Raw genomic sequence first — 14,158 nt, 5'->3', positions numbered from 1 at the left:
GCTCAGATAAAATGTTACTTACACATTTTCTTCCTTTTGTATCATTCAATAACTGCCAACTCTTAGTTAGAAATATGGTGGTGGCTCAGATGAAAACTTGCACTGTTCTCAAAGAACTACTGAGCATACAAATAGCTTTTTTCCCATCCAAGTACTAACCAGGCCCGACCCTGCTTAGCTTCCGAGATCAGACGAGATCGGGCGCGTTCAGGGTGGTATGGCCGTAGACCAAATAGCTTTTTCCTAAAAGTGTATCCTCTACCATCTGAGAGGTTGTATGGTCTAGAGGAAAACATCATTGGGCAGGCACTAGGAGACCTGGTTACCAGTCCCAACATGCTACCAATCAACTAGATCTATAAAAACTGGTTGCCTAGCATACATTCATTTACTCTCCTGTAATGCAGGAATAATACCATTCACGTGTGCTAGGATAAGAACTTGTATTCGTAGGTATGCAGGTCCCTTGTAAATTATCAATTACCATATGAAACAAATGCAAAGATTCTTTCAGTGCTTGGAAAGGTGTTAAGCATTGCTACTTCTAAATTGTGACTTAAGCTTTAGTTTCATTTTGTTTGCAAGAGGGAGAATAAGGTTCTTTAAAAAATAATTATATAATTATCTCTGTGGTCATTCTCCTTTTTAATATGTCATCATTTCCTTCACCTTGTTGAAGCTGAATGAGTAAGCATCTAAGTGTGTTCAGCAGTTGGAAATGGAAGTATAATGCAGCGAGACTCTACAGACATACACTCATCAAAACATTTCACAGGGATCTCAATACTAAGTATAGAGTGGATGGGACAAAATCACAACAGGCAACTTTATTTGTAGAATTTGATCCAAAACTCAAGAAAAAAAATAAAAGAGCTGAATCTCTATTAGGTTCGTACACAAAATAAACCAAAAAATACACCAACATTTACCATGAGATCATTTAAATGTATTTGCAAACGATCTGATAAGGGAAACATGTGATTTACAACACGGGAAACTTCTTGTAACAACCAGAGACTTAAAAGCACTGCACTGTAGGTCACCTAGACTAGGTTAGCAAGAATGAACAAAGTGGTAGGTCCAAAAGGCAACCCCCAAACACCTTCTTCAGATGGAGACTTTGGTAATTGTCCGTGATAAAAATCCCAAAAAAACAAACAAACAAAAAAAAATCAAAAAACAGAAAAACAACCAACACCAACTCCTGTTCTTCACCGTGCTGGATGGCCATTTCGTCCATTCTTCTCCCACAATGATGAGTCCATTTGAAATTCTTCAGTTATTATGAAGACACTCCAAATCCACAGAGCAGCAGACATTTCCATTCTGTGCATCAAGACACAAGTGTTAGCTAATGAGACAGAGGCTATCTATCAATCAGCAGGGTGCATTTTCATACTCAAAATGACTATAGCTGTGTTTTGACACAAACTCCATAAACGCTACTGAAAAATTACGAAGGAGGCTACACAAGGAGTGGAAAGGAAGGACACATGGAACGCTCTTGAGTCCCTCCTGCTAGCTCCTGCTGACAGTATAATTTTATACCTCTGTCTGAGCTCAAACCAGGTTTGGGACTCCTCCCCTATATTTCTAGGTTGTTTACACCACTTACTTCCTGGATTTATTCCAGATAAAAGTGTTTTCAAAAATAAACCCCTCAATGATCATTAACAAAGCTAGTCAAGTACCACAAGGACCTGAAGGCAACTCCAAAATGGGTTCCAGAAAGGTTTGTACATTAGGAATAGAGTCCCTCGTGATGACTATGAAGGGAAAAATACATATTTAGATATATAAATTATCGGAAATTCATTAAAAATCAAGGACATGCATTAATATAAATATACTTTTATAATTCCCCTAAAAGAATCTCAAACATGACCTCAGAGAAATACTACTAAATAACAGTTTCCACATCCTCCAGTCTCTCTCTCTCTCTCTCTCTCTCTCTTACACACACACACACACACACACACACACACACGACCATGTTTCTTTTGCTATGTGAAGTTTGAAACTGGCCTTTTTCTATTGGGGCTGAATCTTAAGGTGGCATTTTTCCAATCTGCCTTTATAACAGCCATAAAAAGATGAGTTGAGAACCTTCCACTGATGTCTGGAATGAGCCAGGAATTTGATAGAACCAAATAAACTAATATTTTAAGCATGCTTAATCATGGGAATCTTAAACAGATATTTTGGCAGAGATCTAACACTACCTAACCCCTGCTTCAAGTCAGCTGTAGTCATAGCTCTTCACAAGCATTGTAGGGAGAAAGGGGTCAGTTTTTAATTTTACAGACATATGAGGATCCCTTATGGGAACTCCTCTAAAAAGACAGGAATATAATCACAATTAATTAAGTCCTGCAGCAAGAGCTTCAGGTTCCCGCATAAGGCACTGATAATTAAACAAAGCAAACAACTTCATAGAACATTTTTTTTTTTAACACTGACAGTTTCATGAAAGAGCTTATACAGTTTTCCACAATGAAAAGAGATCTTTTTTTTCCTCTCTTTCTTTTCTTTTTAATATGCAGGTCAAAACAGCTTAAATCAGCCATAATTGGTCCTAGTGTCAATTGTTAAAATTCTGTAGTTCAAAGGCAAGAGAGAGGACTATTTTTATTCCATGTTCATTTGGAGTTTGCCTTTTATGCGGTACAGCTATGATCCATTCAGACATATTAACCTCCTATGAGAAGTAAATGCCTGCCTGTGTTTTCACCAGGCCCCTCAGAATCTGGGCATTCTGGAACATCAGGAACGGACCTCCTGCAGGCGCTCTCTGACAACGGTTCAAGGCTCAACTGTCCTCAGGACATCCAATTACCTTGCACTTGCAGGTTGTACAGGGGGATCCAGCCATTGTCCACACTGATCCGCTAAGCCTTGAAATGCCAGAGCTGTCCAGGCAAGTGCTTCTGATGTCATAGGCAATGTTATCAGCCAGGCAGGGGTCACTGACGCAGCGGGGACAGCACTCCCCTTCCAAGATGGCTGTGTACTCACAGCTCAAATTGGGGCAAGTGAGTGGCCAGCAGTCTACCTCTCCTTCCTGTAGAGAGAAAGCCCAAAATGGCTCATCCATGTTCTTATGCACAATTCTGTCCCCAAAGTCCTACAGGGGGCGGGGGAGGGGGCGCGTCACTGTCCTTATGGAATGTTTTTACTTCCACCTTTATGGGTAGACTATACTTAGCTCCTTGAAGAGCTACCACAGATTTCACCTCCTCCAGAGTGCTTTTGCTGACTGTCTAGGGCAGCCCCAAAAAGAGATGGATCCTGTCCCTGTATATCAATTGCACTCCTTAATTTTTTTGTTTGTCACACTTAGGATCCTCGTCATCACTCTCAGTACAATTCTACATTACATTTTGAATCTGCAGGCTTTGGGCTTGTTTCTTTATCCCCCTGATACTTAGCAGAGTTTTGGCCAAAAAATGCTCATCAATCGAGCAGTAAGTGAATAGGTAATAAGGTATTGGCTAGTGTTTAAAGAGAAATTAATTACTCTGAAGGTCAAAGGGAAACTTGAAGCATAATAGTATTTTACCCACTTCGTGAACTGAGTTCCTAGTATCAGATTTAAAATTGAGATTGGGTAATATCAAGAGAACTATTTCAGAATGGTTTTCAATATGACATCTAGCTAGTAACATCACTAACTAGTAGTAGTTAACAGTTCAGTTGGAGCCCCTCTGTGTTTCAGAATCTGCCAATTGTGACTCCATTGAGCAGGCTATACCTTTATGCAGCCTCTTCTTCTGTTATCATGACAAATCACTGGAGTTTGTGCAAACTCACATTGTCAGCTTCACAAGACAATGACCTTGGGTGATAGACCATACCTATCATGCTCACCATTATATCATTCAGAGTCTAGCACATACAACGTCTTGATAAATATTTATTAAATATGGCCCACATTATATTCAAGTAATTATTAAGCTACATGTTTAACATCTTCAGTTTTCCCAAGAAATATTAGCCTTAGGGCCTGGGGATGGAAGTGGAGACACTTCTGAAATGCTCTGAAAATTTCATGTCTGAAATTAATTCCGATTCTTCTAAGTGCCTGATGACTGGCTTCTTGAAGAAGAAATGTAATTTTCCAAACTGATATGGAAGCTAATTTTCTAGTTGTATGGGGTTTATTTGCCCTTTGATGGGAGCTTGGGAAAAAATGGCTTTGATTTGAATATATCTGAGTTATACTTCTCAGTATGAGGAGTGAGTCAGAAGAATGCATTCTATTAAAATGATCTGCACATTCGCCAGGAGACTTTAGAAAATCCGATAGCAATTTATAATATAATTTCTCTAAATGTTTGTCTTCATACAGTATCCGTAGACTAAATCACTAATTTCAGCAAATGTTAGACTATGGAATGCAGCTCATAGGTTCCATTATAAGTTGACTTAGTTGTGACATGGTTCCAAAAGCTATGACTTCCTCACAGATGGAACATCGTATTCACTATGATTATGTTTCACAACAGTCTTTGCGTCCTTTGAAAGCTTTGTGTGTGGCATGATTCCAAACACAGAGAACAAGATCCAGCAATTAAGTTTTTTTCCTCTGGACATCTCAAATATGATGATAACAATCATATTTTTATCTTAAAATCCAAATTACCTACAATTTTTTTCTATAGGAAGGCTTCAAATCCAAAACAGAGTTTTCAATCCAGGAAATACTATCAATAGTCATTATTGTGCACTAAGGACCTTCTACATGCCAAAGGCTGTATTTGTGCTTCACGTATATTTTCTTATCATCAGAGCAGAACTCCAAAGTGCTTAGTATCCCTTGTGTGCCATGAAGGAAAGAACGACCAGTGCAACACAAGAACTTGTCCAAATTAATAGCACAGAGCTAGCATGTGGGAGAAGTAAGACTGAATTCTTGGTCTCTCTGACTCAATCCGTGATATTTATATTTCTGCTGTGTTCTGTTATCTCTCATATTGAGACTTTCAATGGTCAGGGCCCAGGGAATCAAAGTTGGGCTCTATAAGAACTACAGGTCCCAGTCAGGGCCCTAAAGACTTTCTGTTGTGGGGCTATTTTTCTTGATCTGGTTTTGCCAAAAATTGGCAGTTGAAAACTAACCCAAGTTGGGCCAAATCTGACCCATAAACACATACTTTTTGTCTTGTATATTGTTTTTGGTTTGGGGGTTTTATAGAAGCTTTAATTCCAGTATAGTTAACACATACCATTATATTCATGTCAGGTGTACAGTACAGGGATTCAACTCTTCCATCCATCACCCAGAGCTCATCACGGTACACTCCTTAATCCCCATCACCTATATCACCCATCCCCCTAGCCTGTCTCTGTATATTGCTTTGAATAGTAGAATCTGAATGTCTTCAGGCAGAGCATTTGCCCCTTACGAGCCACAAGACTCAAGCTCCCTGAATAGCATCGCAAAGAGCAGAAAACTCAAGCCCATGGGCAACTGAGTTAGCAACTGTTTCAGGGAAGAGGGATAACAGCCCGTCAGGGAAGCCGACGTACCAGACACCGGCACTGCTGGCAGCTATGAGTCCAGTTGTCTCCACTCCGATAGAGCTTGTGTCCATTTTGATCTAAACATTGACTTGTGACTCTGGTGTCACACTCTGGGCAACAGAAAAGGTCAACACTTGGATTCTGGCAATCACAAGCCGTCCGTCGGCAGAATATCTTTCCGTCCTGTTTAGAAATGAGGTGAAGGAGGTTCTATCATTAGAGAAACAGAGTAGCAGCACTATGAAAAGCAAACCTCATAAACACTTTACAGTGCACACAGGAAAGATTTCTTAGAGTCCAAGTACTCCCCTGGCCACCTTTCATTTTGCTCAAAACATATGCACTGTGTGCGTGTGTGCACACATGCATCCATGCATCCATGCACACACACACACACACACACCCTTTCTCTGGTCTTGCCTGCAGAGCAGCCCACATAAACACAGAGATATTTCTAAGTTTAAAAAAGTCAGTATGTCCTTTGAAACTTTTTTCCCCCCTAATGTTTCAAAAAAAAAAAAAAATCACATTTCTTTTTTTTTTTTAAGATTTTATTTATTTATTTGACAGAGAGAGATCACAGTAGGCAGAGAGGCAGGCAGAGAAAGAGAGAGGGAAGCAGGCTCCCCGCTGAGCAGGGAGCCTGATGTGGGACTCAATCTCAGGACCCTGTGATCATGACCTGAGCCAAAGGCAGAGGCTTAACCCACTGAGCCACCCAGGCGCCCCTCAAAAATCACATTTCTAAGTAGAATTCAATTAAACTAAGCAGTTAAAATGCATATACACTCAAGAACTCGTTTGAGTGGAAAATCATGCTACTGAATTTTTACCAGTTCACAATGATGCCACGAAATGCATTCAAAGGCATTCATTGAATCGTACCCCTTCTCAACTCTGGGAGGGAAGGATGACTCTACCCTTTTCACAGAAGAATTAACTGAGGCCCAGAGTTGCTAAATGATTTATCCAGTGTTAGCAATGTCTAAGGAACACTGTCAGGGCTTCCAGTTTCAAAACAATTTTTCTTCTCTAACACAGGCTTTAGGGTGCTTATTACAAGGGGCTCAGATCAGGTGCCCTTCCACCTTGAGGCAGTTGCCCAAATAACAGGCACAGTACAATTTCTGGAGTAATGGCCCTGAACGCTCATACTCATAAAGACATGAAGTTCAACAGCGTTCAAACATTAAGACTGCACATTTGCCTTCTGTCCCCATTATATGTGTGTCGCTCACATAATTTCTCACCTCAGACGATAAAGGCGCTGAAAATGTAAGGTAAGACCACCAATTATGGTGATAACTGCTCTGCTGAATATTGATAAAACCAAAGACTCTCAGAGTCAGTGGTACCTTCCAGGACACATAACCAAGCCACCTGGGCCTATACTGAACTCTCACTACAACAATCATATTCAAAAGTCATCAAGCCTGTGCTTGAAGCTCTCTAGTCTCAGGGAAGCCACCATATGGAAGGCATCTGAAGACCCTATCTCTGTTCATGTCTGAAGTTGAAAAACTGGACTTCTGGTTGCCTCTATCCATTGTGACTTGCTCACACCACTGCTAGTCATAGAACTCCCAATCCCTTCTGTCACATTTTCAACTCTTCTGTTCTTAGAAGACAGCATTTATGTCTCCATGGAATCATCTCGCCTCTGAATTAAACATCACTAATTTTTTGACCAGTCCCACTAGTTCTGTGTCCTTTTACTGTTATAGTTGCCTTATCTTCAACAGTTTCAAGTATTTCCAATAGTAATAATATTCACCACCACCACCACCACCACTACCACCACCATCATCATCATCATCTTAACACTTATTTGGGGCCATACATACATTGTGTTAAGCCTTTTATATGCAGTAGCACATTTGGTCTTGATAATTCTATGGAGTATGATTTATACTCCATTTCTCAAATGAGGTAGTTGAGTAAAAGAACTAAATGTAATTCTTCAGTAACAGTCTGACTAACACAGTGAACTAGGACTCCCGGTCACCTTGTTTTAAGTACGGTACTTTCTTTAATGCAGGCTGATTTCAGTATTTACATCCTTACTTAACTGTGGTTATGTCATGGTATTGATTGATATTGAACTTAATGGAGACTAAAACATCATTAAGCCCTATATCCCCATTTCGTGCTTTTAGTTATTGGGGGGCAGCACAGATAAAACCTGATGCTTATCCTTACTGTACAGTGGCTTGTTAGATCCATTTCATCTCTCCCTCTTGTCACAATGTTTTCTAAATGCTGTTTCTGTCATCCCCATAGTTTGTCCTCCTTCACCGCTTTGTGAATTCTGCAAACTTGATGGGCCTGCCCTCAGGGTCTTCATCTACTTCATCGATAACAATGTTGAATAGGACCGGGCTTGCTGAGACAAGTTTACTGTCAGCGAATGTGGAAATCTTTAAGTGCTTTACATTTTTTGTGGAAAATGGAAAGGAGACATGCTGGCTATGTATATAATAACAGGTTGAAAAATGCTTTCCCTCAAAGCATGTGCATTTTTTCTATTACTGCAGGAAATGACAGGAAATCATAATTTTCCAGATATCAAGAGGTGAAAGATTATATAAATGCACACAGCCGTGAGTGCTTGCACATGCGCGCGCGTGCGCACGCACACACATGCACACACACACTCCAGTCAAGCAGGTGTATTGAGACAGAGACTTTAATTAGTCTGGACCAACAGAGTCTAGGCATCTTCCAACAATAGGCCTTTATTTTAACTCACTAACATATTTTGCTTGTGTGATTATTGCCCCGAATGACTCCCTAGCAATTTATTTTAGCCAAGAAGTTAAGAAAAGTAATGGTAGCTACAATGTAAAACCATTTGGTCAGCTCAGCTCCTGAGGTCACAATATTACTCTCCCCAAGTATAGAAGGACTAGGCCTCAGTAACCCACATAACTATGTTCACAAACCCTATCAAACAGGGACATTTTCTTTTAGAATAGGTTACTGTACCACAGGCAATGAGGCCCAATCAGAATGTCAGGTTTCTTGCCACATGTGGGGATTAAAAGAATGAATGAGAATAAGTGGATAGCCTCCAGGGTTAGTGAAAAATAAAGCAATTTCATATCTCATCAATTATGGGAAAATGCCAAATAGGCCCCTCTTAGTCTCTAACATATTTTAGAACAATGGCTATGTTCATTTTGCCTTTTGAATTACAGAGTAACTGTCAAGAAAATCATTTTTAATAATGAAAATGTCACAGGTGGCTCCATTAATTCAGTGAGAATGCCATTACAAAACCTCAGCTCACAGAACACAACCACACTAGAATCCAAACTTGGCAAGGAAATGGAGCTGAGAGATGGTGAGTAATCCTTCTCGTGGTACATCTCTGGGGTCATTCCCTGAGCTTGACCTCTATCCCAGCTGGGGTGATCAGAACAAGCCCCATTTACATGCCCAAGATGTATTTTTCCCACCCTTCTGCCATAGAAGCTAAATGCTTTTCTGCAGTTTTGTAATGAAAGCTCAGCTATAAACAATTAATAACCATTGTAATATTTAAATTGCTCCTGAATTTTAAGAAGCAGGGATATATACCTTCCTAGCAAATAAAATATGAATTTATTCTTATAATGCCATGGAAAGTTATGGGTTTTATATTATAAATTATACATTTTATTACTGAATAGTTTAATTTATTTACTGTAGATTGCAAAATATCACTTTTTTTCCCCTGCCATTGTTTGGAAACTTCTAAATCAAGAAGCTGGACTTAAAATTATTGATGGAAATTGAATAATAATCTAACCTGGGGTTTAGGCAAAGTGATGCCTATAGTCCAAATTCTGGTAGTCACCTGTTTCTGTAAATAAAGTTTTATTAATAAGAACACAGCTTCCGGGGCACCTGGGTGGCTCAGTGGGTTAAGCCTCTACCTTCAGCTCAGGTCATGATCTTGGGTTCCTGGGATTGAGCCCCGCATTGGGATCTCAGCTCAGCAGGGAGCCTGTTTCCTCCTCTTGCTCTGCCTGCCTCTCTGCCTACTTGTGATCGCTCTCTCTGTGTCAAATAAATAAAAATAAAATCTTTAAAAAAGGGCTGCCCGGGTGGCCCAGTTGGTTAAGCAGCTGCCTTCGGCTCGGGTCATGATTCCAGGGTAATGGGATCAAGCCCCACATCAGGCTCCCTGCTCAGCAGAGAGCCTGCTTCCCTCTCTCCCCCTCTCCCTGCCGCTCTGCTTACTTGTGCTCTCTCTCTCTGTCAAATAAACAAAAAAAGTTAAAAAAAAAAAAAAACTTAAAAAAAAAAGAACATAGTTTCCCTCATTCATTTACATATTGTCTGTGGCTGTTTTCACACTCAAATGCAGAGTTCAGTATGTGAGGAGAGATTGTACATAAGCAAAGCCTGTCTGGTTCTTTACAGAAAATGTTTTGATCTCTGATATAAAGGGTAAAATTCAGAGTGGTACTCTAGACCCACCCATCTCTTCTATCATCTCACATTCAAATTTATTGTGGTGTGCTAGCCAATCTTATTTACAAAATATTAATTTTGTCTCCAGGTTACATCCCACAACTAGTCTATTAGCCCTCTCTAATTAGCACCTCTCTAATAAAACCTTTACCAGTCATTGAATCCAACTCATGTTAATGAAGAGGAAATCAGGACCAGAGGAGGGAAAGGACTTTTCCACATAGCAGAGTAATGTAAAAATAGGAACTAGATCGTACTCTGGACTTTGATAGCAATGATTTTCCAACATGCTGCTTCCTTGTATCATGAGGAGGCTGGCGGTAGGATAAAAGGACTTCTATGCAAACTGAAATCAGAAGGATTCTTGGGGCAATGGTTTTCAAAGAGTAGCTCTCTGACTAGCAGCATTTGAATCTCCCAGGAACTAGCTAGAAATGAAATCTGTTGGGCTCTAACCCAATCCACTGAACCAGAACGTCGAGGGGTAGAATTAGTGATCAATGTTTAACAAGCCCTCCAGGGGATTCTGGTGCATGGGAAAGTTTAAGAATGTCTGATGGAGAAATAAGGTAACCCAGTCCACTGGGGGATTAGCATGGCATTACCCTTAAGGTTCTGCAAAGAAAGGCAGGGTTTGGAATGGCACAGTGGAAGTCAGGGGAATGGAAAAGAAGACCCTCTTCCTTGAGAGAACCCCTCGAGTTTTGAGGGAAAATAAACTTGGCACCTTGTTCATCTTCAAAGAAAATGAAACACAATCTTGGGGACTTCACAGCCAACTCTCCTGCCATCAACAACACTCTAGAGAGGAAGGTACTGACAATATTGCTGGTTAGGTTCAGACAGCAAAGCAGAACAGTTTTCTGAGTAAACTGCAGGATTTCAGAAAACTAACCTCTACCCTGGCCCCAGGCACAAGCTGACTCATCCCTGTTCTTCACTGTATGAGTAAGAGCCACATGGAGACTGGCAGGGTCAATTCTATTGTAAGCTCCCAGCAGATGGAGCTTCCCTCTTGTCTGAAGGAAACACAGGAACCCCTTAGGTTTCCCTACCGTGGTCACCTTCCTCAGTTTCTGGGCAAAGGCTCATATGAGGCCAGGTCAAATGACAGCATTCCAGATAATCTGGCAAAGTTCCTCCCCACTTTACCCTCCTTCTGTTTATGACGATGTGGAGGGTGACTGGTTATTTATGGTATCCATATCCCTATCTACCTCCATCATTGCCAGATAAACTCAAGACCTGGCATTGCTCGAGTCTTCAGTACTCCACTTAGTTTCAGGATGCGTGCTAGTCACATTTCAATAAACAAAACAAATCAAGATAAAACAATGCTGTAGGAAGCACAGAAATGAAATCTGGCCCGCATAGCATGTTCTTTTTCTGCCACTTTCTACTAATAGTCGCCAGAGTAGGTAATAGTGCAGGAGTCAGTATTGTGTCTGACCTTTATCCAGTGTGCACTAGCCTAACTTGAAGACGCTGGCTCTTTCTCTTGTCAGTGGCACCTGAAATTGTTTGTCCAAGAAAATGGGGATGCTAAGTCTCAAACATGCCGGTCTTGAGCTTCTCTTCTGCCCACAGAATGAGGGCACACATTGCCCCAGAGGTTGAGAGTCTGACATCACCATTCCTCAGGACATATCACTTAGTTTCTGTTATCTTTCACATGATCTTACTTCTCTATCTCTCCTTCAGGTTCTCATCTGTATGCTCCCGAAACTTCTCCATTTAGTTTTGATCTCCTCAGTCTTTCTGTTGTGCTGTGGATCAGACCCTGATTGGGCCATGCCAATCCTAAACAAAAAGTCACTCATGATCCTCTACAGCCCACAAGTTAAGTCTAAATTCCATCGTCTGTCTGTGTCCCTAGCCTTTATCTCCCCAGGCTTATCACCCTTCCCATATTCTTCCTCTTCTTTTTTTTTCTTATAGTCAAAGCTCATCATTTACTTCACATTTTCCTTATCAGAACACATGTAGTGTTTTTGCTTCTTTGGTCTTGCTCGTCCCTCTTTGGGATTCACTTTCCTCCCATCTCTCTCTCCTTGGCTAAATTTCTCATCCTTAGGGTCTCACTCAAACTTCACCTCCTCTGTGACGTCTCCCTTACTTCTTTCTGTTATCTTCCTAGGATAGAGTATACTTTCCCTTTCTATGTTTCTTTAACAAATTGTTCATGACTCTACCAGGGCATAACAGGCGATTGTTTGTTTACCCATTTGCTTGTTCATCTCCACAATCAAAAATATAAATACGGCCACGACATAAGCATACTAAAATGCTGCAGGTTCCTAGACGCTAATAAATCTGAGACCTCTCTCTCTTCCCATGTAGCACAGGTAGAAAATAAAGATGTGCTCCTAAAGCTCTTGACAAATTTATAAATGGAAGAGCCACAGATGGGTGTCTGTGAAAAGAAACTGGGCTGTAACTAAGATTTAGGGGTCAAGTCCAGAGAGAGAATCATTTTTCACTCTGGGTATCAGTAGTTTGGGTAATGCTAGAAGAACATGGGTTCCAAGCAATTCAGCAGTCTTTTCCCTAATCAACTAAGTGGTCTGAAGGTGCATAAAGTCACTGTCACTGTCAAGGAAGCGTATGGCATCTAAACAAAAGCCCAAATCCATTTGTGTTGATGTGGCTTTATTGTTGAACTCAATTAAGTGGTAGACATGTTTCAAGACCTCTTTCAATGGGCATGAAACACTGGTAGCTAACCTGGTGTATTGACCCTCAAGGGGAGAAGTGGTCTTTAAAATAACTTTGACTCTTTTTTTTTTTTTTTTTTTTTGCTAAGTGATTACTCCTGGAGAGACAGCTCTCTCTGCAAGGCTCTGAGTTGAGTACTTCAACCATATCTTTATCTTAGTTCACTCTCAGGGTAAATGTGTCCATAGATATTAACCCAGTCATACTGATAAAGCCATGGCTTGGAGATGTAAAATATCTTGCAGAATTCACAGAACCACAGCCACGCAGAGCAGTAGGGCTGGGAGCCAGTTTCTTCAAGAAGAGACCTGGTGATTTTGTCATGGGTATCTCAGTTTTACTTCTACTGTCACTACTTATTTGTGTGAAACTTGACTTTCTGTTTCTTCTGTAAAGGGATAATTATATTTACTTCATGAGATTGCTGTCAAAGTATGAGGCGATACACAGAGTGCCAGACACATGGGAAATGTTAGCTCATTTCTACCTCCACCCTTATGATGGGGCATGATCCTGGGGTGGAGAAAGGAACTGCCCAAAAGTATCTATACAGAATTATCAATGACATTACTGTTGCCCCTGCCCTCTCTTCCACACCAGGTCTCTTCATTGCCATGTGTCCTATATAAATCAAATTAAGACTTTTCTAAATCTTATTAGAACTTCAGATAATATGTGGCAAAGTCACAGGAGAAATTATGTTGGACTACACTGTGTGCTATCACTCAATAGTGCCTACTTAAATGCACATTTTCTTGGATGCCCTAATTATTCATTGCAGGTGTTTCATCTGCTTCTTGTCAAGGTAAGGGTGCCCTGAAATTACATATGAAACCAAAAACTAGGGAAAGACTTTGACAAGAATTTCACTCCAACTCTACCATTTTTTCTCTGCTATTTATAAACCTTCTCTGTTGAATATTTATACATATAATTCATATATATTTATATATTTAAAATTTTCATTGCTGCATTTTATATCTAAAATGGATAAAATAACAGAATTAGATGATAGGACACCTCAGCACAGGAGTACAACATTTTCATGTAAAACTTCTGTTTCAAGAAAACTTTAAGAAAAATTCCTACAATTATGTACATAAAACTAATGGACTCAAAAGACTAATGCTGGTATACTCAGCCCTATAGTGTTATTCAGACATCTTGAAGGCTGACATTTCTAAGCAGGTGTTAGAAGGGCTAAAAACCTTGTGGAAAAATGTAATTTCTTGTATAATCCAGGTTATTTTTAAACCATTTAAGTATTTAAACCTTGAAAAATGAAACTGACCCAAATAATTGCTCTTTGTATTGTAGAGAATTCAAAAGAATAATTTGTATATGATGACAAACTAATCTTACTTCAATGTAAAATATGCAAATAAATGTATACATAATACTGTAAAGTAAATACAGAAATATCTGTGCTGGCAAGAAAGAAAAGGGAAAATCCTGGAGAGGA

At 40.0% G+C, this 14,158-nt stretch overlaps 1 protein-coding gene across 2 annotated transcripts in view; it reads right to left on the bottom strand.

Annotated features, from left to right (window-relative positions):
* Positions 1-242: 242 nt before the first annotated feature.
* NELL1 (neural EGFL like 1) overlaps positions 243-14,158 on the bottom strand; it is an 847,777-nt gene continuing 833,861 nt past the window's right edge. For both annotated transcript variants that reach the window (XM_059138327.1, XM_059138338.1), the window contains 3 exons: positions 5,530-5,706; positions 2,837-3,061; positions 243-1,326 (listed from right to left, as the gene is read on the bottom strand). In XM_059138327.1, the coding sequence (XP_058994310.1) occupies positions 1,276-1,326; positions 2,837-3,061; positions 5,530-5,706 (453 nt within the window). In that variant the 3' untranslated portion in view covers positions 243-1,275. The remainder of the gene's footprint in view (positions 1,327-2,836; positions 3,062-5,529; positions 5,707-14,158) is intronic.

The sequence above is a fragment of the Mustela lutreola genome, chromosome 1 (assembly GCF_030435805.1).
Source record: "Mustela lutreola isolate mMusLut2 chromosome 1, mMusLut2.pri, whole genome shotgun sequence".
Lineage (NCBI taxonomy): Eukaryota > Metazoa > Chordata > Mammalia > Carnivora > Mustelidae > Mustela > Mustela lutreola.
Note: the sequence above shows the minus strand (reverse complement) of the source record. Positions and strands in the feature narration are given on the sequence as shown.